The 20,773-nt window shown below is 44.4% G+C and overlaps 2 protein-coding genes across 5 annotated transcripts; one reads left to right on the forward strand and one right to left on the reverse strand.

Annotated features, from left to right (window-relative positions):
* Window positions 1-800: 800 nt before the first annotated feature.
* Window positions 801-13,155, reverse strand: aasdhppt (aminoadipate-semialdehyde dehydrogenase-phosphopantetheinyl transferase). 3 transcript variants are annotated; one of them, XM_036961427.2, is made up of 6 exons: window positions 12,702-13,155; window positions 11,886-12,117; window positions 10,991-11,112; window positions 8,505-8,666; window positions 1,568-1,636; window positions 801-1,433 (listed from the first exon to the last, which is right to left on the reverse strand). In XM_036961427.2, exons 1-6 carry the CDS (start codon window positions 12,843-12,845, stop codon window positions 1,269-1,271), a joined length of 894 nt encoding a protein of 297 aa, XP_036817322.1. In that variant the 5' UTR covers window positions 12,846-13,155; the 3' UTR covers window positions 801-1,268. The 3 variants fall into 3 exon arrangements, with proteins under 3 accessions (XP_036817322.1, XP_090075017.1, XP_090075016.1); XM_090218891.1 differs by lacking the exons at window positions 801-1,433; window positions 1,568-1,636 and adding an exon at window positions 4,386-5,529 and having other exon boundaries at window positions 12,702-13,135; XM_090218890.1 differs by lacking the exons at window positions 801-1,433; window positions 1,568-1,636 and adding an exon at window positions 7,863-8,407 and having other exon boundaries at window positions 12,702-13,135.
* On the forward strand, window positions 12,893-20,251 carry msantd4 (Myb/SANT-like DNA-binding domain containing 4 with coiled-coils). Of its 2 annotated transcripts, none has more exons than XM_021581532.3 (4): window positions 12,893-13,264; window positions 13,851-14,427; window positions 15,032-15,301; window positions 18,328-20,251. In XM_021581532.3, the coding sequence occupies exons 2-4, from the start codon at window positions 14,092-14,094 to the stop codon at window positions 19,057-19,059; spliced, it is 1,338 nt and encodes a 445-aa protein (XP_021437207.1). In that variant the 5' UTR covers window positions 12,893-13,264; window positions 13,851-14,091; the 3' UTR covers window positions 19,060-20,251. The 2 variants fall into 2 exon arrangements, with proteins under 2 accessions (XP_021437207.1, XP_036817321.1); XM_036961426.2 differs by having other exon boundaries at window positions 13,184-13,264; window positions 14,111-14,427.
* The last annotated feature ends 522 nt before the right edge of the window (window positions 20,252-20,773 follow it).

Here is a 20,773-nt window from a genome sequence, read left to right on the forward strand (position 1 = left end):
TGCAACCACAAGGCACGACAGAGGCTAGTGCACACGGCTCACTATATCACTGGGGCACGCTTCCTGCCATACAGAACATATATATCAGGCGGTATCAGAGGAAGGCCCTAAAAATGGTCAAATACTCCAGCCACCCTAGTCATAGACTGTTCTCTCTGCTACCGCACGGCAAGCGGTACCGGAGGGCCAAGTCTAGGTCCAAGAGCTTCTACCACCAAGCCTTAAGACACCTGAACATACACTGCTCAAAAAAATAAAGGGAACACTTAAACAACAATGTAACTCCAAGTCAATCACACTTGTGTGAAATCAAACTGTCCACTTAGGAAGCAACACTGATTGACAATAAATGTCACATGCTGTTGTGCAAATGGAATAGACAACAGATGGAAATTATAGGCAATTAGCAAGACACCCCCAATAAAGGAGTGGTTCTGCAGGTGGTGACAACAGACGACTTCTCAGTTCCTATGCTTCCTGGCTGATGTTTTGGTCACTTTTGAATGCTGGCGGTGCTTTCACTCTAGTGGTAGCATGAGACGGAGTCTGCAACCCACAAAAGTGGCTCAGGTAGTGCAGCTCATCCAGGATGGCACATCAATGCGAGCTGTGGCAAGAAGGTTTGCTGTGTCTGTCAGCGTAGTGTCCAGAGCATGGAGGCGCTATTCAGCAGACGCCATTCAGCAGACGTTTTATCCAAAGCAACTTTAGATTTAGGTGGCCCCGGGAATCGAACCCACAACCCTGACGGTGAAAGCACCATACAGGGTCACTAAAATGAATATCAGCAAAGCCTATGATAAGAAGCCATACAAACCTTTAATCACATTACAGGGAGGTTGGTCAACAACACTGTAGTAATGACAGATGACCACAATCAATTCAGGTGATTACAACCTACAACCTACAAAATCAATACCCCCAAAAAGAGCAATTTGCAGTCATGGAACCCTTTCCATCACTGGCATTTGATTAACACATTGACTCTAGGTGGGTCTGAGGACCAACATTATTTCAATGCTATTTCAATTTGTTGTTAGAATGGCCAGCTCCTCCAGATGCCTCAGTCACACCAACCCTGCTGTTCACCGACTGTTCCTGTACGGTGCTGCATGGAGATCAACAGGAGTGACATCACCTGTCTGTCCTTTGACCACTCCACCTCACTCGTAATTTTTTTGTTGTTCCACGGTCAGGTACACGTGGCCACTAACCACAGATCTAGGATCAGATGATTCTACCCACAGTCCTAACCTAACCTGTCTACCTCATACTGTAGCTGTGAGTCTCTGTCTTTCCGGGGCTTCAGCCTTTTTCTGGAAGTTCTCCCAGTAGGCGGAGTCTTCTTCAAAGAGGGGTGTGGCCATGCTGATGAGGTCACTGAAGGAGAGGAAGGTGAAGGAGGGGGGAGGATCGGTGAGGGCAGGGGGAGGCTGAGGAAAAAGAAGGAGAGGTTAGAAATCTACTTCATTGTGCTGGGAAAAAAACACACACACACAGGCTCACTTACATTCCCTCCCACACACACACACACACACACACACACACACACACACACACGACTCACCACAGATCTGACTGTATGGCTGGGTCCCAGTGCCACAGCAACATGGTGGTCCTTACCCAATACAGTCTCCTGAAGGTGGACAAGAGCAGTTAAAGAAACACACACGTTTACATGAAATACACACAAACAGAATGAGGTTATAGGGGTTGACTTATACGAGTGGTTAAGGTGACAAATAGCTCTCGTTTACGGAAAGGATCACGCATGCAGCAGGCCACACACACACACACACAACTCTCCTCTCCCTGTTCTAACACATCAGTGTCCTAATACTGGCTGTTCATCATCCCGGTTCCCCTCTCTCTCTCTCTCTTTCATTCCACACAGTTGGCCCTAATCATAGGCCCATTCGGGGGAGTTGTGTACATCCCAGACAAGCAATCTCCATCTCACTGCCTGGCTTTCCAGGAGTAATGGACGCCTCACCCTGGGGAGACAGAGGGGAGAGGAGATTGAAAGGAGAAAATAGCCTCACTCCTTTACTTTTTAAAGGGAGGGAGGTTACAGATGTAGGATCTAACATTGAATCACCCTGTAGCGTGAGAACTTTCCTGCAGGACATTTAAAAACACGTAGTGCATTTGTGGTTTAAAAAGCCTTCTGAAGTTCGTAATTTGCACGTTTGACATTTTAGACTTTAAATTTTCCCTTTCGAAAAATGTATCAAGCACTGCAAAAATGTCCATTAAATATAATCCACATTTCCTGTTGCTGCAGGATTATTTTCTTGCAGGAGCAAACTGGATCAAATTAAGATCCTCCATCTGTATCTCATGTTCTTTATGGAAGGATGACTCCCTGCAACATCTGTTTGCTATACTACAAAGAAGTTAGTGAAAACAAATACTTTTTCTCCCCCAGACATCATTGTCAACAAAACAAAAACAATAAAGGCTGTGGGGCAGACAGGGGCGCTGTTTCCCCTACTGCGGATTCAATCTGATTCTAACTGTCTGGATAAGAGTGAAATAATTGTGGCAGTGTGTGTGTACAGTTGTGGCCAAAAGTTTTGAGAATGACACAAATATACATTTTCACAAAGTCTGCTGCCTGAGTTTGTATGATGGCAATTTTCATGTACTCCTGAATGTTATGAAGAGTGATCAGATGAACTGCAATTAATTGCAAAGTCCCTCTTCGCCATGCAAATGAACTGATTCCCCAAAAAACAATTCCACTGCATTTCAGCCCTGCCACAAAAGGACCAGCTGACATCATGTCAGTGATTCTCTTGTTGACACAGGCGTGAGTGTTGACGAGGACAAGGCTGGAGATCACTCTGTCATGCTGATTGAGTTCGAATAACAGACTGAAAGCTTCAAAAGGAGGGTGGTGCTTGGAATCATTGTTCTTCCTCTGTCAGCCATGGTTACCTGCAAGGAAACACGTGCCGTCATCATTGCTTTGCACAAAAAGGACTTCACAGGCAAGGATATTGCTGCCAGTAAGATTGCACCTAAATCAACCATTTATCAGATCATCAAGAAATTCAAGGAGAGCGGTTCAATTGTTGTGAAGGCTTCAGGGCGCCCAAGAAAGTCCAGCATGCGCCAGGACCGTCTCCTAAAGTTGATTCAGCTGCGGGATCGGGGAACCACCAGTACAGAGCTTGCTCAGGAATGGCAGCAGGCAGGTGTGAGTGCATCTGCACGCAAAGTGAGGCGAAGAATTTTGGAGGATGGCCTGGTGTCAAGAAGGGCAGCAAAGAAGCCACTTCTCTCCAGAAAAAACATCAGGGACAGACTAATATTCTGCAAAAGGTACCAGAATTGGACTGCTGAGGACTGATAGAAATATATATATATATATTTCTATGATATATCCCCTTTCCGATTGTTTAGGGCATCCGGAAAAAAGCTTGTCCGGAGAAGACAAGGTGAGCGTTACCATCAGTCCTGTGTCATGCCAACAGTAAAGCATCCTGAGACCATTCATGTGTGGGGTCCCTTCTCAGCCAAGGGAGTGGGCTCACTCACAATTTTGCCTAAGAACAAAGTCATGAATCAAGAATGGTACCAACACATCCTCAGAGAGCAACTTCTCCCAACCATCCAGGAACAGTTTGGTGATGAACAATGCCTCTTCCAGCATGATGGAGCACCTTGCCACAAGGCAAAAGTGATAACTAAGTGGCTCAGGGAACAAAGCATCGATATTTTGGGTCCATGGCCAGGAAACTGCCCAGACCTTAATCCCATTGAGAACTTGTGGTCAATCCTCAAGAGGCGGGTGGACAAACAAAAACCCACAAATTCTGACAAACTCCAAGCATTGATGCAAGAATGGGCTTCCATCAGTCAGGATGTGGCCCAGAAGCATGCCAGGGCAGATTGCAGAGGTCTTGAAAAAGAATGGTAATTGTCAATAAAAGCCTTTGACACTTATGAAATGTTTGTAATTATACTTCAGTATTCCATAGTAACATCTGACAAAAAATATCTAGAAACTGAAGCAGCAAACTTTGTGAAAACTAATATTTGTGTCATTCTCAAAACTTTTGGCCACGACTGGACATGTATGAGTTGTAAAGAACCCTGTGTGTGTTTCTGTGTACGTGAGTCCTCTTTTTAATTCCCTCACTACCAAATGTCATGACCTCATTACAACACATTGGGGTCGTGACATTACACAGGGTCACCAGGAAGTGGAAAGACCTTGGTTGCCACCTCATTAAGCCAGCCAATAAATATGCAGTGCTCAGAGGTCACCAGGTCAGCACTGCTTCTTGCCTCATCTGTATGTTAATTGAGTGTGTGTGTGTGTGTGTGTGTGTACACATACATACAAACAATGCCAGTCAAAAGTTTGGACACACCTACTCATTCACTGGTTTCTTTATTTGTACTATTTTCTACATTGTAGAATATAAATGAAGACATCAAAACTATGAAACAACATATGAAATCATGTAGTAATCAAAATATGAAATACACTGCTCAAAAAAATAAAGGGAGCACTAAAATAACACATCCTAGATCTGAATGAATGAAATATTCGTATTAAATACTTTCTTCTTTACATAGTTGAATGTGCTGACAACAAAATCACACAAAAATTATCAATGGAAATCAAATTTATCAATGCATGGATGTCTGGATTTGGAGTCACACTCAAAATTAAAGTGGAAAACCACACTACAGGCTGATCCAACTTTGATGTAATGTCCTTAAAACAAGTCAAAATGAGGCTCTGTAGTGTGTGTGGCCTCCACGTGCCTGTATGACCTCCCTACAACTCCTGGGCATGCTCCTGATGAGGTGGAGGATGGTCTCCTCCCAGACCTGGACTAAAGCATCCGCCAACTCCTGGACAGTCTGTGGTGGATGGAGCGAGACATGATGTCCCAGATGCGCTCAATTGGATTCAGGTCTGGGGAACGGGCGGGCCAGTCCATAGCATCAATGCCTTCCTCTTGCAGGAACTGCTGACACACTCCAGCCACATGAGGTCTAGCATTGTCTTGCATTAGGAGGAACCCAGGGCCAACCGCACCAGCATATGGTCTCACAAGGGGTCTGAGGATCTCATCTCGGTACCTAATGGCAGTCAGGCTACCTCTGGCGAGCACATGGAGGGCTCTGATTTCACAGAAGTGTGATTGACTTGGAGTTACATTGTGTTGTTTAAGTGTTCCCTTTATTTCTTTGAGCAGTGTATATTCTATATTTGAAATTCTTCAAAGTAGCCATCCTTTGCCTTGACGACAGCTTTGCAAACTGTTGGCATTCTCTCCACCAGCTTCACCTGGAATGCTTTTCCACCAGTCTTGAAGGAGTTCCCACATTTGCTGAGCATTTGTTGGATGCTTTTCCTTCACTCTGCGGTCCAACTCATCCAAAACCATCTCAATTTGGTTGAGGTCGGGTGATTGTAGAGGCCAGGTCATCTGATGCAGCACTCCATCACTCTCCTTCTTGGTCAAATAGCCCTTACACAGCCTGGAGGTGTGTTGGGTCATTGTCCTGTTGAAAAACAAATGATAGTCCCACTAAGCGCAAACCAGATGGGATGATGTATCGCTGCAGCCATGCTGGTTAAGTATGCCTTGAATTCTAAATAAAAGCACTGTCAGTGTCACCAGCAAAGCACCCCAACAACATCACACCTCTTCCTCCATGCTTCACAGTGGGAACCACACATGCAGAGATCATCCGTTCACCTACTCTGCATCTTACGAAGATATGGCGGTTAGAACCAAAAATCTCAAATTTGGACTCATCAGACCAAAGGACAGATATCTACCGGTCTAATGTCAATTGCTCGTGTTTCTTGGCCCAAGCAAGTCTCTTCTTATTATTGGTGTCCTCTAGTAGTTGTTTCTTAGTAGCAATTCGACAATGAAGGCCTGATTCACACAGTCTCATCTGATCAGTTGATGTTGAGATGTGTGTAACTTGAACTCTGTGAAGCATTTATTTGGGCTGCAATCAGAGGTGCAGTTAACTCTAATGAACTTATCATCTGCAGAGGTAATTCTGGGTCTTCCTTTCCTGTTCCTCATGAGAGCCAGTTTCATCATAGCGCTTGATGGTTTTTGCGACTGCACTTGAAACTTTTCAAAGTTTTCCATATTGACTGACCTTCATGTCTTAAAGTAATGATGGACTGTCATTTCTCTTTGCTTATTTGAGCCGTTCCTGCCATAATATGGACTTGGTCTTTTACAAAATAGGGCTATCTTCTGTATACCAGTCACAACACAAATGATTGACTCAAACGCATTAAGGAAAGAAATTCCACAAATTTACAAGGCACACCTGTTAATTGAAATGCATTCCAGGTGACTATCTGGTTAAGAAGATGCCAAGAGTGTACAAAGCAGTAATCAAGGCAATGGGTAGATAATTTGAAGAATTTAAAATATATTTTGATTTGTTTAACACTTTTTTGCTTACTACATGATTCCATGTGTGTTATTTCATAGTTGAGGTCTTCACTATTATTCTACAATGTTAGAAAATAGTAAAATAAAGAAAGACCCTGGAATGAATAAACTTTTGACTGGTACTGTATGTATGTAAGTAAGTATGTATGGTAACAGGTGGTGCTGTGATGCTGAATGTGTGTGTGAGAGAAGTGTTTCTGCAGAGTTTTCAGCCTATCTGGAAGAAACATTCATTCTGCAGACCTTATCAGATGTGAAGTCTAGCATCCTAATTGTTTCTCATTACTCTGATCAATATGGCAGCGAGGGAGGAGACAAGAACATGATCTCTTCTCTTGCTCACTCAGGCAAAAGGTGTGTGTGTGTGTGTGTGTGTGTGTGTACTTGACCCAACCAACAGCGAAAGGTCCAAACATGAGGATTTTAATCCCTTGGTTCCAGTACTGAAACCTGGTCTCTCTGGTGCTCCCGAAATTGGGCAGTTAGTTTTCTCCCAGTCCTCCCTAGCTCCCTCACTGCCTCCGTCCATCCTTCCCTCCCGCTTCCATTTAGAAAACATCTCTGCAGCAGATTTACAGCATAGCTGTACTGTCCCTAAGCTGGCGATCAATACCGTAGGTATGTTGCTATTCTCTGGTGGCAGAAGTGTCACAACAGAAACACCATTAGCCCGACAAACCAGTCCAGAGAGGACAGAACGGATTCCGTGATGGACCATTCATTATTTTCAGCTTTATAGGTGAGATCCAACTCACACAATACTGCTTTCCCCTGACATACAGTATTTCTTCAGACTAGTGTGGATGAAAGGAGGGAGATGAGGAAAGGAGACTAAATAAAGAGGTGACTTTTTACAACTCTAAAGCCTTGGTGTGAGAGGTACTGAGAGCATCCTAGGTAAAGGTCCCCAGTATTTCCTAGAAAAGTACTTTACAAATTCTTTCAGGGTTACATTGTTGGAGAATTCAAAGACTCCGAGACAGAGAAGGCCAGAGTACACATTTGTTCGTATGCTAAGATAGCAATCATAGAGATAGCGGCTAATACATCGTATGGCTAACAAGACCTTGCTAATCTGTCGTTAGTGGCTCTGAAATGCAATAAGGATAGCAATACCTTTAGTGGGTAACTCTAACTGATGAAATTGGAGCAGGGTAGCATTAGTTTTAGTGGGTAACGTTAAAGCTAACTGATTAAATTGGCGCAGGGTAGCATTAGTTTTAGTGGGTAACGTTAAAGCTAACTGATGAAATTGGCGCAGGGTAGCATTAGTTTTAGTGGGTAACGTTAAAGCTAACTGATGAAATTGGATAGAGTAAGCTACAGCTGCTAAAGAGACCCTGCTAAGCTGCTGTTAGTGGAATTGGATCGGCATTTGAGCTGCTGCCAAAAAGATTACTATAAACCATCTGCTGCTTAGCGTGTCTGTAATACATCAACCCACTATCACAAATTACAGTGAAATACACTTATGCGAAATTCTTGACACAATTTTACAAATGTTCATGTTCAAACACATCATATTGTATACAGTGCAGTTCAATCACTGATGAAGGCAGTAGGTTATTTTAAGACAGAAACTAGCGGGGAGGATGGGTGAGCGTATAACCGGAAGTTCAAGCAACCCAAACGTTGCGTGTTTGAATCTAATGATGGCTAACTTCAGCATTTTAGCAACTACTTACTACTTTTTAACTATTTAGCTAGCATGTTAGCTAACCCTACCCCTCACACCTAACTTTAACCCCTAACCTAGCTAACATTAGCCACAACAAGACAATTGTGTCCATTTCACAACAATCTGTGATAGTGTGTTGGACACAGAAACAGGCGGGAGATGGCTGGACACACAGAAACAGGCGGGAGATGGCTGGACACACAGAAACAGGCGGGAGATGGCTGGACACAGAAACAGGCGGGAGATGGCTGGACACACAGAAACAGGCGGGAGATTGCTGGACACACAGAAACAGGCGGGAGATGGTTGGACACTCTTGAACTTTCTTTACTCTTCCTGCTACTTTTTCCTTTCCTCCACTGGACCCTGCTCACCTCGAAGGCCCAGACCTCCTCTTCTTCCTCGTCCAGGTGCATTGTGGTCCGGCGACACACCTTGCCCTCTGTAATTGGCTCAGGTGACAGGTGAAACTCTGCCCTCTGTAGATTAAAGCCCAGCCCTGTGCCAATCGCCTTGATGAAACTTTCCTTCAACGCCTTGACGGACAGGAAAGATAACCAGAGCCACAAACATATCAGATGAAGAGTAGTGTAAAAATAATACAGTTGAAGTACTCATATTGTGTACAAGTGAGATTAGAAACTGGGTGGTTCGAGCCCTGAATGCCGATTGGCTGACAGCTATGGTATACCACAGGTATGACAAAACATTTTTACTGCTCTAATTACGTTAGTAACCAGTTTATAATAGCAATAAGGCACCTCGGGGGTTTGTGGTATATTGCCAATATACCACGGCTAAGGGCTGTGTCCAGGCACTCCACGTTGCGTTGTGCTTATTTTACCTTTATTTGACTAGGCAAGTCAGTTAAGAACAAATTCTTATTTTCAATGAGGGCCTAAGAACACTGGGTTAACTGCCTTGTTCAGGGGCAGAACGACAATTTTAACCTTATCGAATCCCCGAGCTGACCTTGCAACCATATTGACCATATACCACACATTCTCGCGCCTTATTGCTTAATTATATAATGCCTTCAGAAAGTACTCACACACCTTGACTTTTTCCAAATTTTTTTGCGTTAAAGCCTAAATATAACTTTATTAAATGGAGATGGTCTCACTGGCCTACACACAATACCCCATAATGTCAAAGTGGAATTACGTTTTTAAAATAATAAAAAGCTTTAAATGTCGAGTCAATAAGTATTCAAGCCGTTTGTTATGGCAAGCCTAAATAAGTTCAGGGGTACAAATTTGCTTAACAAGTCGCATAAGCCTACTCACTATGAATTTCCAACACTGATTCAACCACAAAGACCTGGGAGGATTCCCAATGACTTGCAAAGAAGGGCACCTATTGGTAATGGGTAAACAAAACGAAAAAGGAGACACTGAATATCCCTTTGAGCATGGTGAAGTTATTAATTACACTTTGGATGGTGTATCAATACACCCAGTCATTAAAAAGATACAGGCAACCTTCCTAACTCAGTTGCCGAAGAGGAAGGAAACCGCTCAGGGATTTCATTATGAGGCCAACGGTGACTAAAACAGTTTGAGTTTAATGGCCGTGATAGGAGAAAACTGAGGATGGCTCAACAACATTGGAGTTGGCAATACTAACCTAATTGACAAAGTGAAAAGATGGAAGCCTGTACAGAATTAATTCAAATTCACTAAAGGCACTAAAGTAAAACTACGTAAAATGTGGCAAAGAAATTAACTTTACATCCTGAATACAAACTATTCTTTGGGGCAAATCCAACAACACATCACTGAGTACCACTCTTCATATTTTCAAGCACAGTGGTGGCTGCATCATGTTATGAGTATGTTTGTCATCAGCATGGAATTATTATTTTTTTTGATAAAAAAATAAAATGTAATAGAGCTAAGCACAGGCAACATCCTATAGGAAAATCTGGTTGTCTGCTTTCCAATAGACACTGGGCGACAAATTCACCTTTCAGCAGGACAACCTAAAACTAGGCTAAATATACACCGACGTTGCTCACCAAGACGACACAGAATGTTCCTAGTTGGCCTAGTTATAGTTGTGATGTAAATCTGCTTGAAAATCTATGGCAAGACCTGAAAATGGCTGTCCTAGCAATGATCAACAACCAACTTGACAGAGCTTGAAAAATTGTAAAAAGAATAATGAGCAAAAGTTGCACAACCCTGGTGTGCAAAGCTCTTTGAGAATTACCCAGAACGACACAAAGGGGGATTCTAACTTGTATTGACTCAGGGGTGTGAATACTTATGTAAATTAGATATTTTTGTATTTCATTTTCAATACATATGCTAACATTTCTAAAAACATGTTTTCACTTTTTCATTATATGGGGGGGGGGGGGGGGGGGGGGTACTGTGTGTAGATGTGTGAGGGGAAAAAAACTATTTCATCCACTTTGAATTCAGGCTGTAACACAAAATGTGTAATAAGTCAAGGTGTGTGTATACTTTGAAGCCACTGCCTGTACACAATAATAATTTTAAATGGCGAACAACCACTGGTGTACCCATAAGGCATTGAAAATCATCACTTATCAGGTTGAACACTTTCCCTGTCCCAGGCATTGACACAGGGTTCTGTGTGTGATGATCATGGTGTGTGTGGATGTGTCTCTGAAGTCAAACAAACCTTGTTACACGAGGGCAAGCCACAGTAACACAATTACAAGGCAAGTCACTATGGCAACGGGAAAGCACTAAGATTAGTCAACGGCAATGATATCAGTACTTAATGTCCTTGTGCCGCTCTCTCAATCTGACAACTTCTCATGTAATGTGTATGACTCAGTGTACAAGTCAAGCGTGCCAAGCGTCACCATGGATGTGAGCGTGATGGTTACCCAGTGTCTGTAGAACATGGTCAGTTGCTCCCATTCCGATCCTGCGCTGCGGATAACACTCCACTCACAATCAGTAAACTGCCTCGTCATGATACGGAAAAACTCTGGCACAGAAGTGCTACCTGGAGACAGAGGGGGAGAGAGGGGGGGGGGTGCAGGGAAAACATTTTAATAATAAAATAAACACAAACCTAAGGGTTTGAGCTCTGACAATAAGGAAACAGTTGAGGGAGAAGAGGTTGAAAATGGAGAGAAACGCAACACACTCCTACTTTGTTTGGGATCATCACTTTCTCTCCTCTAACCATCTTTAAACATAGACAGAATGGGAATCGGTAGGAGATCCCTGTGATAGAGCACTGCCAAATCACTCTCAGGGAATATGAAAAACAACAGTGGCATCATGTGGTAGAGAAAGGAATTGCAGCAAACTTCCTTTAGATAACTTTGTAAAAAATGGATTTAGAGATTTGTGAATGACAGCCCATCTATAAAGGTTTAATAAAGGGCCTAGCTAGCTATTCTCCCTGGGGGGAAATGTGGAAGATAAGTATGTGCTTTAAGGTATCACCATCCTTAGGGAATGAGGCCTATTTAAAGAGGGATTTGGGAGAAGGTCTGGGTGAGTGACAGGACTGGGTTAGCAGATTAGCGTCCTGAAGGCTTGGAGAGGAGGACGCCAAATGAGATGTGGTGAGAAGGGTGAAATAGAGTCTCAGGCAGGGGAGTTAGACAGGATTGAAGGGTTACTTCTCTCTCACACAAAACAGGAGAGAGAGAGAGAATGGTTCAGGATGTCGTAAGACAGTTTACTGCCAGAGTGAGCTCTTCTCAATGCTGCTTATTTAATCAAACTGACACATCAAAGCACTAAAGATCGTGCAGACACACACACCTGGCATGGTGGTCTTCATTACGTCCACCCCGACCTGCAGCCCCTGCTCTGCAGCCAGCACAGCATAGTCACCCTGGTGGGAGATGTTAAAACTCCAGCCCATGGTTTCAGGGCTGGAGCAGGCTGGGTTGGCCAGGTAGGGCTTTCCTCTGGAAGAACGCTCCAAGCGGATGTCAGACCAGGGAACACCCATCCTGTCACACACCAACCTCCTCAACAACAACCTGCCAGCCTGGAAGAGCAGGGGAAAAGGAGTGTCAATAAGGGTGCCTCTCCTCTCTCCAGTGAACAGTAACTCTGAAGCGTCATTATCTTCTTCTGTGGATTGCTTGGCAGTTGGCAACCAACTTTACGGTACATTACCGCCACCAACTGGACTGGAGTGTGGACCAGAGACAGGGGAAGGTCTAAATCCTACCCAATATTCTCATCTCCCTAAGGAAACAAATTAAATACTAGATCCCCAGGATATTTCCCCAGTAGTTCACCTAATCTTTCCTTCCTCAAATCTAATAACAAATCTCTCCCTTTCCCTCCCATATTTCTGGCACTGAAATATAACATGTTCCACTGTCTCCATCTCCTCCTGACAATGATCACACCTCCCAGTCGGATGTTTCCCCACCACTTGCAATGTACTATTGAGCCTTATGTGTCCCAGTCTCAGCCTTGCCTGACATGGTTAACCAAGGCCTGATAATTAGCAGAATCAGGTGTGAAGTGACAAAAACCTAGAACGTGGAAATTGCTATTTGATAATCAAGGGAGGACATGGCACAGTAATTACTTTCTATCGGAATAACACAGTCAACGCACCATAGCTGATTTGGCATCTTTGGCAAACATGAACTGTCCGATTCGTTCTTTCTCTTCGCGCTGCACACACCGGGCCGCTAACAGCCACTCGGACCGGCTCGGCGTCCACGAGCCACACCGGAACGCCCAGCGAACGCCTCCCATGACGGCCAGTTTCAGAGCTAAGAACGGGTAGACCGACGTTCCGCTTTAAGCTAACGTTACCTCTCGTAATGCAGCTGGATAACACTGACCGCATTTGTGGATTAGCTGTGAGCTGTAAGGTAAGTGTGTCGGTATTTTAGGCACTACAAATACCGCAAACCAAAAAACATAGTTAGCTAGCAACGCATGAGAACTTGATAAGTGTCCTCCTGAACTAGTGTTTGCTTCACTTTGAGAAGATGCTAGCTATAACAACACGACCGCGGACCCGGAAAAACTGGTGGGACGTGACACGTCAAGTGGGCGTGGCATTGAAGTGACCAATGGGAAGGATGTTTATGGTGCGTCGCCAAAAGGTGTCTTTCCGATTCAGATTTTGGCGTTGATGAGCATCTGATTTATTCTCTACGATAGATGAGGTGAGTTATTTTACGATGATCATAAATGGTATTACATTACGTGGCAGAGCGTGACCATGTTGGCTCAATAAAAAGGATATGTGGGGATTTGAGTTTTTACGGTGCAAATGTGCTGGTGTGCTAGCTAGCTATCGGTTCCACAAACACCGCCGATTATGCTACATTACCAAGCTAGCTGATGCGTTTCACAAAAAGCGTAATGCAAAGCACTGCACTGAGTTTTTACATATTCCAAACTGGAACCTATCCTGATCCCCGTCTCACCTCGGAAAATAGTGAGACAGATATGATAGCTATCTCTTCCCCCATCGTCAATCGTGGGCCCAAATAAATGAAAAAGAACCAAGGTTGTGGCATGGTTTGAAATTATGGTTGCCTGCAAGCAAATCTTTGCCTTTGCGATACTCAGCAGGTCAAATACACAGCAGTTTTCTTACGCATGCAGTCTTGTGTCTGTCAAAGCATTCACTTGTCCTGTGACAGATAAAGATCAGACCCGTTTTGAGTTCTATTGAAGATAAGTTTACCACTAGTTTGAATCAACTAATCGTTCTCTGGTTGCTCTGCTCCTGTTTTCGTCTTTCAGGAGGAAGCTGAGCCCTGCTCTGGTTGCCTGAGAACACATCTGCTGTAGCACTTACCTATTTTGTGTGACCTTTGAGTGAACTAAGGGAGTGTGTCACCTGAGGCAGGACAGTGGGATTCTTCTCAACAGCAGTCCTTCATCCAGCGATCTACAGCCTGACTGCTCTCTCCACCTCTCTCTGTACCCCCCCCCCCCCTTTCATCCCTCCCTCTTTCACACTTCTCTATGCTTCTGCCCAATTATGTCCTTCTCCATTTCAGAGTCCCTCTGTAAGACTACTGTCTCTCCATCCCTATCTCCATCCCTCCTTGATCTCTCTCTCTCGCCATCTGCCTGTGCACCTCTCCTGACCGCCAGGCTGGATTTCCTGCAAATGAAACACCTGAAGAGGAAGAGGAAGAGTAACTACAGCGTTCGTGAGACGCAGACGCTGATCCGGGAGATCCACAAGCGACGAGACGTGCTGTTCTCCCGCCAGCAGAACACCGCCATCAACGAGTTGAAGAGACGAGCCTGGGAGGAGGTAGCAGGAGGCGTCAACGCATTGGGAGAGGGTGAACTACGCACAGCTTCAGAGGTGTGTGTGGAGGGGGCTTCCATAGTGACAAATGATGTTCTAAAAGTTTTGTGGCACTCGAGTCTGACCTCTAGACCACATTGAGTGTCTCGTATTGGATACATTTGCACTCCGTCTTGACTTGGACAATGAGGATTCATCATTTCTTCCAGAGACAAGTGGTGTAAAAACCTCGTAATAATCAGCTCCCATTGTCAGCGCATAAAACTGCTTCGCAAGCCCACATATCCTCACTCCTTTTATGACACATTCATATCTTATCGCCTATTGAAACTTGGGCTTCCTACTTTAATCATATACTGTCGGGAGACCAGGTGAAGTTGGAACATATTTAGTATTTTTTATTTCTTATGGACTTGTTTGGGTTAGTGATCATTTGTAGTGGCTCTCTCTATTTGCCCTCACTTCAGGTGGCCTCAAACACAACACTGAAAAGAGTTTGTATCCTACATATAAGGGCCGCATTTCAATAGTTTAATTCACCCCTATTCACTAGAAGGAGTTCCTTTGGGCACCCACTTCCCAGTGCTGATTTTACCTAAACTTCCTGAAGCATTTTGAGTTGTGACATCACTGTTTGTAATGGTTGTGTGTGTGGTTCCAGGTGAAGCGGCGTTACCTGGACTGGCGGTCGCTAATGAAGAGGAAGCAGCTCCGTGCTGAGCTGTCTCTCTCCACAGGGCTGAAGGCAGAGTATGATCCGTCCTCCCCTGAACACGACGCCTCACTGGGTTCAGGGGACCAGTCGCTCGACCTCTCTGGCTTTCCCAAGGAGTCACAGTGTGACTGGCAGGACCTGGCGGATCTTGGAGAGCCCAGTGGACACTCGATGTCTACGGGGGTTAAGCTGGAGGAGGAGGCCAATGGATACAGGGTGAGGATCCATGTGTTTGTGTGTGCGTTATTGATTTGTGAGTTGAATAAAGGGAACATGATGCATTAAAAAATATATATATAATTGTAGAATTATTGCGCAATCGATATCCATAGGCTACATTTATTTTTTTGTATTTTTTTATCTGGTGTTAGTGCGTAGCCTAAGCTTTAGTTCCTAACTGTGGAATGCCAAATACACGCCAATTGCCAAATGATTTTGGGAATGTGGGCAGAAAAAAGTCAATCCACTGAGGCAAGAAAGACCAGGTCTGTGTTCGAATACTCATATTAACTGTACTAAACTCAGCAAAAAAAGAAAGGTCCTCTCACTGTCAACTGTTTATTTTCAGCAAACTTAACGTGTGTGAATATTTGTGTCAACATAAATAAGATCCAACAACGGAGACATAAACTGAACAAGTTCCATAGACATGTGACTAACATAAATGGAATAATGTGTCCCTGAACAAAGGGGGGGGGGGGGGGTTCAAAATTGAAAGTAACAGTCAGTTTCTGGTGTGGCCACCAGCTGCATTAAGTACTACAGTGCATCTCCTCATGGACTGTGCCAGTTCTTGCTGTGAGATGTTACCCCACTCTTCCAAGGCACCTGCAAGTTCAGATCCAACAGGTCCCAGACGTGCTCAATGGGATTGAGATCGAGATCCGGGCTATTCGCTGGCCATGACAGAACATTGACATTCCTGTCTTGCAGGAAATCACCCACAGAGCGAGCACTATGGCTGGTGGCATTGTCATGCTGGAGGGTCATGTCAGGATGAGCCTGCAGGAAGGGTACCACATGAGGGAGGAGGATGTCTTCCCTGTAACGCACCAGTGTTGATATTGCCTGCAATGAAAACAAGCTCAGTCCGATGATGACACACACAGCCCCAAACCATGACGGACCCTCCACCTCCAAATTGAAAGAGTACAGGCCTCTGTAACGTTCATTCCTTCAACGATACCTAGGCGGCGTTGTTGCCGGTGATGTCTAGTGAGCACAACAGGCCTACAAGCCCTCAGTCCAGCCTCTGTCTGCAATAGGCTGAGAGTCTGAGCACTGAAGGAGGGATTGTGCGTTCCTGTTGGAACTTGGGCAGGTGTTGTTGCCATCCTGTACCTGTCCTGCAGGTGTGATGTTCGGATGTACCTATCCTGGGCATGTGTTACACTTGGTCTGCCACTGCGAGGACGATTAGCTGTACGTCCTGTCTTCCTGTAGAGCGGTCTTAGGCTTCTCAGGGTACGGACATTGCAATACAGTCCTCATGCCTCCATGCCGCATGCCTTAGGCACGTTCACGCAGATAAGCAGGGACCCTGGGCATCTTTCTTTTGGTGTTTTTCCAGAGTCCGTACAAAGGCCTCTTCAGTGTCCTACATTTTCATAACTGTGACCTTAATTGCCTACCGTCTGTAAGCTGTTAGTGTCTTAACGACTGTTCCACAGGTGCATGTTCATGAATTGTTTATGGTTCATTGCATGGGAAACATGGGAAACAAGCATGGGAAACAGTGGTTAAACCCTTTACAATCAAGATCTGTGAAGTTATTTAGATTTTTATGAATTATCTTTGAAGGACAGGGTCCTGAAAAGGGGACGTTTATTTTTTTGCTGAGTTTTTGTGAGGTGAATTGAGTATATAGTATGGTTATTGGTCATCGTATGGATATAGTTAGTATGCCAAGTTCCCGGATGTCGTACTACATTTGCCAAAATATGAAGTTTACACACAGGGGACACTATTTCTGTACTTCCGGGCCCATAATGCAATTCAGGAAATGGTCGTGGCTTCACATCGTTGTCAGAAGGAAGAAAATTGTGGAAAATATGCAGCCGAAGTACGAGAGCGGATACAACTGTATTGCTTTGCTCAACATTTGTCATAATTAGTGAATGTAATAAAGTAATAACTTTTCAAATAAGTTACGTTACACGTTATATTGGCTGACAATTTGTTATCTACGCTGGTCCTTACGAACCACATAGCATTTCATTACAGCAGTATGTACCGGTATGTTAGTTGGCTACTTATACATCAAATATGCCAGTATAATAACTATAGGCTAACTAACTACCCAACATTGACTTGATTATTCACGTCATTTTTAGCTTAGCTTTATGGTATAGTCTTAGTGCGTTGTCAGTGGACATTATGGTGCTTTCGTAAATTCGCTCTGGCTATCTACTCCGATTTCAGAGCACCCTCGTCTGAGTGTACCAGAGTGCAGAATAATGAATTTACGAACACTCAATACCCATGGAATATGGCCGGTGTCAGCAAAAAGCATAATTAAATTGTCAGCAGCACAGTTAGTCACCAACACTCTGGATAACTTAAACTGCCTAACCATCTCTGCTAGGGCGAGAAATGGTCAGAGTGGTCTCATTTGTGTATGGAAGTAGCTAGCCAACATTAGCTTGGGTGCTTAACTGCCGTTGCAAGGTCAGAACGCTCAAATCAACCCTACTCCTTGGCCCGAGCGTCCAGTGTGCGCTCCGAGAGCGATACGCTCTGAATTTACAAACTGACAATTTTACAACGCTCTGAATTTACGAGCGCACTCCAGATTGAATTTAAGAACACACCCGAAGTCGTAAAATGTCTAACTAGTAATTTGTTATGCTAACTAGCTAGTAAGAGGTTGTGTAGCAACAGCATCTACTTCCGGTAGACGGGTGACCAGCTAGTACGCTCAACTGAAAGGATACAGTTTGTTTACAGTATACTAAAATGAACTAATTGTATACAGCATGTTAGTATGGGTATTCTTGACTAACAAATAGCCTACTAAAATGTCATCAGTTATAAGCGGCGGATCTTTGCGTCTCTACAGCACATTTTCTATATTGTGGGTTAGGGTCGGGTGCGGGGCCTCAGATTTTTACTCTCACATAGTTGGGCGGTGGTGAATGGGTTACAAACCACTGACCTGTGCATCACTAGTGTGCGTGTCAGGATGTGTGTATGATATTAATCAGTATATCAATGATCTGAGTCTCTGTCTCTGTCTCTGTCAGCTGGAGGGAGATAGTGGTGAGGGTGAGGTAGAGGATGATGATTGTTTCCCCTCCCTCCTACCCGACATGGGAGAGCGAGATGGACGTATCCCTGAAGTATTTTCACACATTGATGAGTTCGGAATGCTCAGCGCATCAAAGGGGGCGGCGGCCTCAATGAATCGGGACCTCTCATCGACCGGCCTGGGTGGACTGGGCTTTGCTGGCTTAGGACTAGTCAATCACGAGAGTGCGGGACTTCTGGTTGCCTTGGAGAAGCAGCGTGTGGAGCTGGAGAAGCAGCGTCTGGCTGTGGAAACGGAGCGGCTAGCGGTGGAGAGAGAGAGACTCCTACTGGAGAAGGAAAGACTGAGTCAGTCGGATGTGGAGAAGGAGAGATTGCAGCTGGAGAAGGAGAGATTGCAGCTGGAGAAAGAGCGACTTCGGGTGTTGCTCATGAACCAATCAGAACGGGCCGCAGCTCCCCCCCAGCAAAGCCCTCCCTCTTCCTCCACCCCTACCACCACCTCTTCCTCTGCTGTGGATGGACAGAATGAGAGAAAGGAGAATAAACCCTGGCTTTCTATGATAGATCTGGAGGGTGAGAGACTGAGGCTGGAGAAGGAGCGACTGCAGTTAGAGAAAGAGAGGCTGCAGTTCTTTAAGTTTGAGTCTGGACGACTGCAGATCGAGCGGGAGAGACTAGAGGTGGAGAAGGAGAGAATACAGCTTCACCAGGATCAGGGTCGCTGAGGGAGCAGGAGGAAGGAGAGAGGAAGGATAGCATCAAATTGTATTTGTCACATGCTTGGTAATCGACAGGTGTAGACAAACAGTGAAATGCTTAGGGGCCCTTCCCACCAACACAACGCGAAAGAAAAAAGAAAAGTAAAACACGTAATAAATACACAATGTGTAACGACAACTTGGCTTTATACAAGTGGTAGAGGTACCGAGTCGATATGCAGGGGTACGAGGTAATTGAGAGAGAGAGAGAGATGTACATAGTAAACCTTAGCAGCGGTGGTGAGCATTAAAGGATATCTATGAGAGAAGTGCCTGGAAGAAGAGCAAACGAGGGGGGGGGGGGGGGGGGGGTTGTTATCTCAGTGTAGGCAGGCCAGCTACGAGCCTATATGAGCAGTCACCTCCATGGTCCAGTGAGACTCTCTCCTCCCTCTCCTGTCTGTTTCTGGCAGCTCCAATTGCTTGTTACAGTTCAGTCTGATCCACAATGGTTGAAATGAGGTGCACAGCTCAACCAAACTGACCTTAGATCAGCAGGGTGTCATCATCCAACTCCAGGTTGATGACGGAGGATATTTATCCAGTTTTATTTCCTGTAGAGGCAGGACCAAGACTGAAACTGCCACTCAAACTCAGTAGCCTCATCCAATCACATTAAAAAAATATCCCTGCCAATCATTCTGTTATGTCTGTGGACTTGCATTAACAGGGATTCTTTCAATTCAGAAGAGCGGTTCATTTTAACAAAGATAATCTGTCTGTACAATGTGTTTTGTATAAAGTGAGTGGTTGTGTACTGGGAGAAATGGTTTTGTCCCTGGTAAAAGTTGTGTGTAGCTCAGTAGTACCATCCATGTACTGCATAGGAAGTGGACATAATGTAGAATAGCTGTAAACTCAAAGCACAAAATGCTCTATGTGTGACTGTTTTCCAACCAGTGTCATATCAGGCCTTACAGATGTCTTTATTTTTCCAAACCTAAGTCTTTTATAATTGTTTTATTTTGATAGTGGGTGTGGTTTGGTACTATGATGAAATGTTTTGTGTGGTGTTCTATAGTAGCCCTGTAGTTGAATATATCTGCTGGTTCACCTGTCGTCCAAGGAAAAAGTTGAGTAACTATTTAAAAAGGAGAGAAAAAAGAGATGGGATATGTTTTCTGCATTGCCTTGACTCACAATAAAGGATATACATAAATAGGGTATTTTTACTTTATTCTGCCTGTTTTTTAATACATCTGGTACCCGCACACACACTCACACTCACACTCGCACTCGCACTCGCACACACTTAAATCACCTGATGTATACGGTGCATTTGGAAAGTTTTCAGACCCCCTTCCGTTTTTCCACATTTTGTTATGTTAGTCTTATTGTAAAATGTATGGAATACATGTTTTTCCTCATCAATACCCCCTAATGACAAAGGGCAAACAGGTTTTTAGAAATGTTTGCAACATAAGTATCTTATTTACATAAGTATTCAGACCCTTTGCATTGAGACTCGCGATTGAGCTCAGGCGCATTCTGTTTCCTTTGATCATCCTTGGGATGTTTCTACGACTTGAAGTCAATCTATGGTAAATTCAATTGATTGGGGAAAGGTCCAACAGTTGAATGCATGTCAGAACAAAAACCAAGCCATGAGGTTGAAAGAGTAGTCCTTCGCCCTCCGAGACGGTATTGTGTTGAGGCACAGATCGGGGGAAGGGTTCAGAAA

The sequence above is a fragment of the Oncorhynchus mykiss genome, chromosome 24, assembly GCF_057628025.1.
Source record: "Oncorhynchus mykiss isolate SJ-2025 chromosome 24, ASM5762802v1, whole genome shotgun sequence".
Taxonomy (NCBI): Eukaryota; Metazoa; Chordata; class Actinopteri; order Salmoniformes; family Salmonidae; genus Oncorhynchus; species Oncorhynchus mykiss.

Coding starts and splice junctions, on each gene's coding strand:
- msantd4 (XM_021581532.3), top strand. CDS start 14,092: ATGTCCTTCTCCATTTCAGAGTCCCTCTGTAAGACTACTGTCTCTCCA. Junction 14,428..15,031: donor AACTACGCACAGCTTCAGAG/GTGTGTGTGGAG, acceptor GTGTGGTTCCAG/GTGAAGCGGCGTTACCTGGA. Junction 15,302..18,327: donor AGGAGGCCAATGGATACAGG/GTGAGGATCCAT, acceptor TGTCTCTGTCAG/CTGGAGGGAGATAGTGGTGA.
- aasdhppt (XM_036961427.2), bottom strand. CDS start 12,845: ATGGGAGGCGTTCGCTGGGCGTTCCGGTGTGGCTCGTGGACGCCGAGC. Junction 12,118..12,701: donor AAGATGCCAAATCAGCTATG/GTGCGTTGACTG, acceptor CTGCTCTTCCAG/GCTGGCAGGTTGTTGTTGAG. Junction 1,434..1,567: donor GCCATACAGTCAGATCTGTG/GTGAGTCGTGTG, acceptor CTTTTTCCTCAG/CCTCCCCCTGCCCTCACCGA.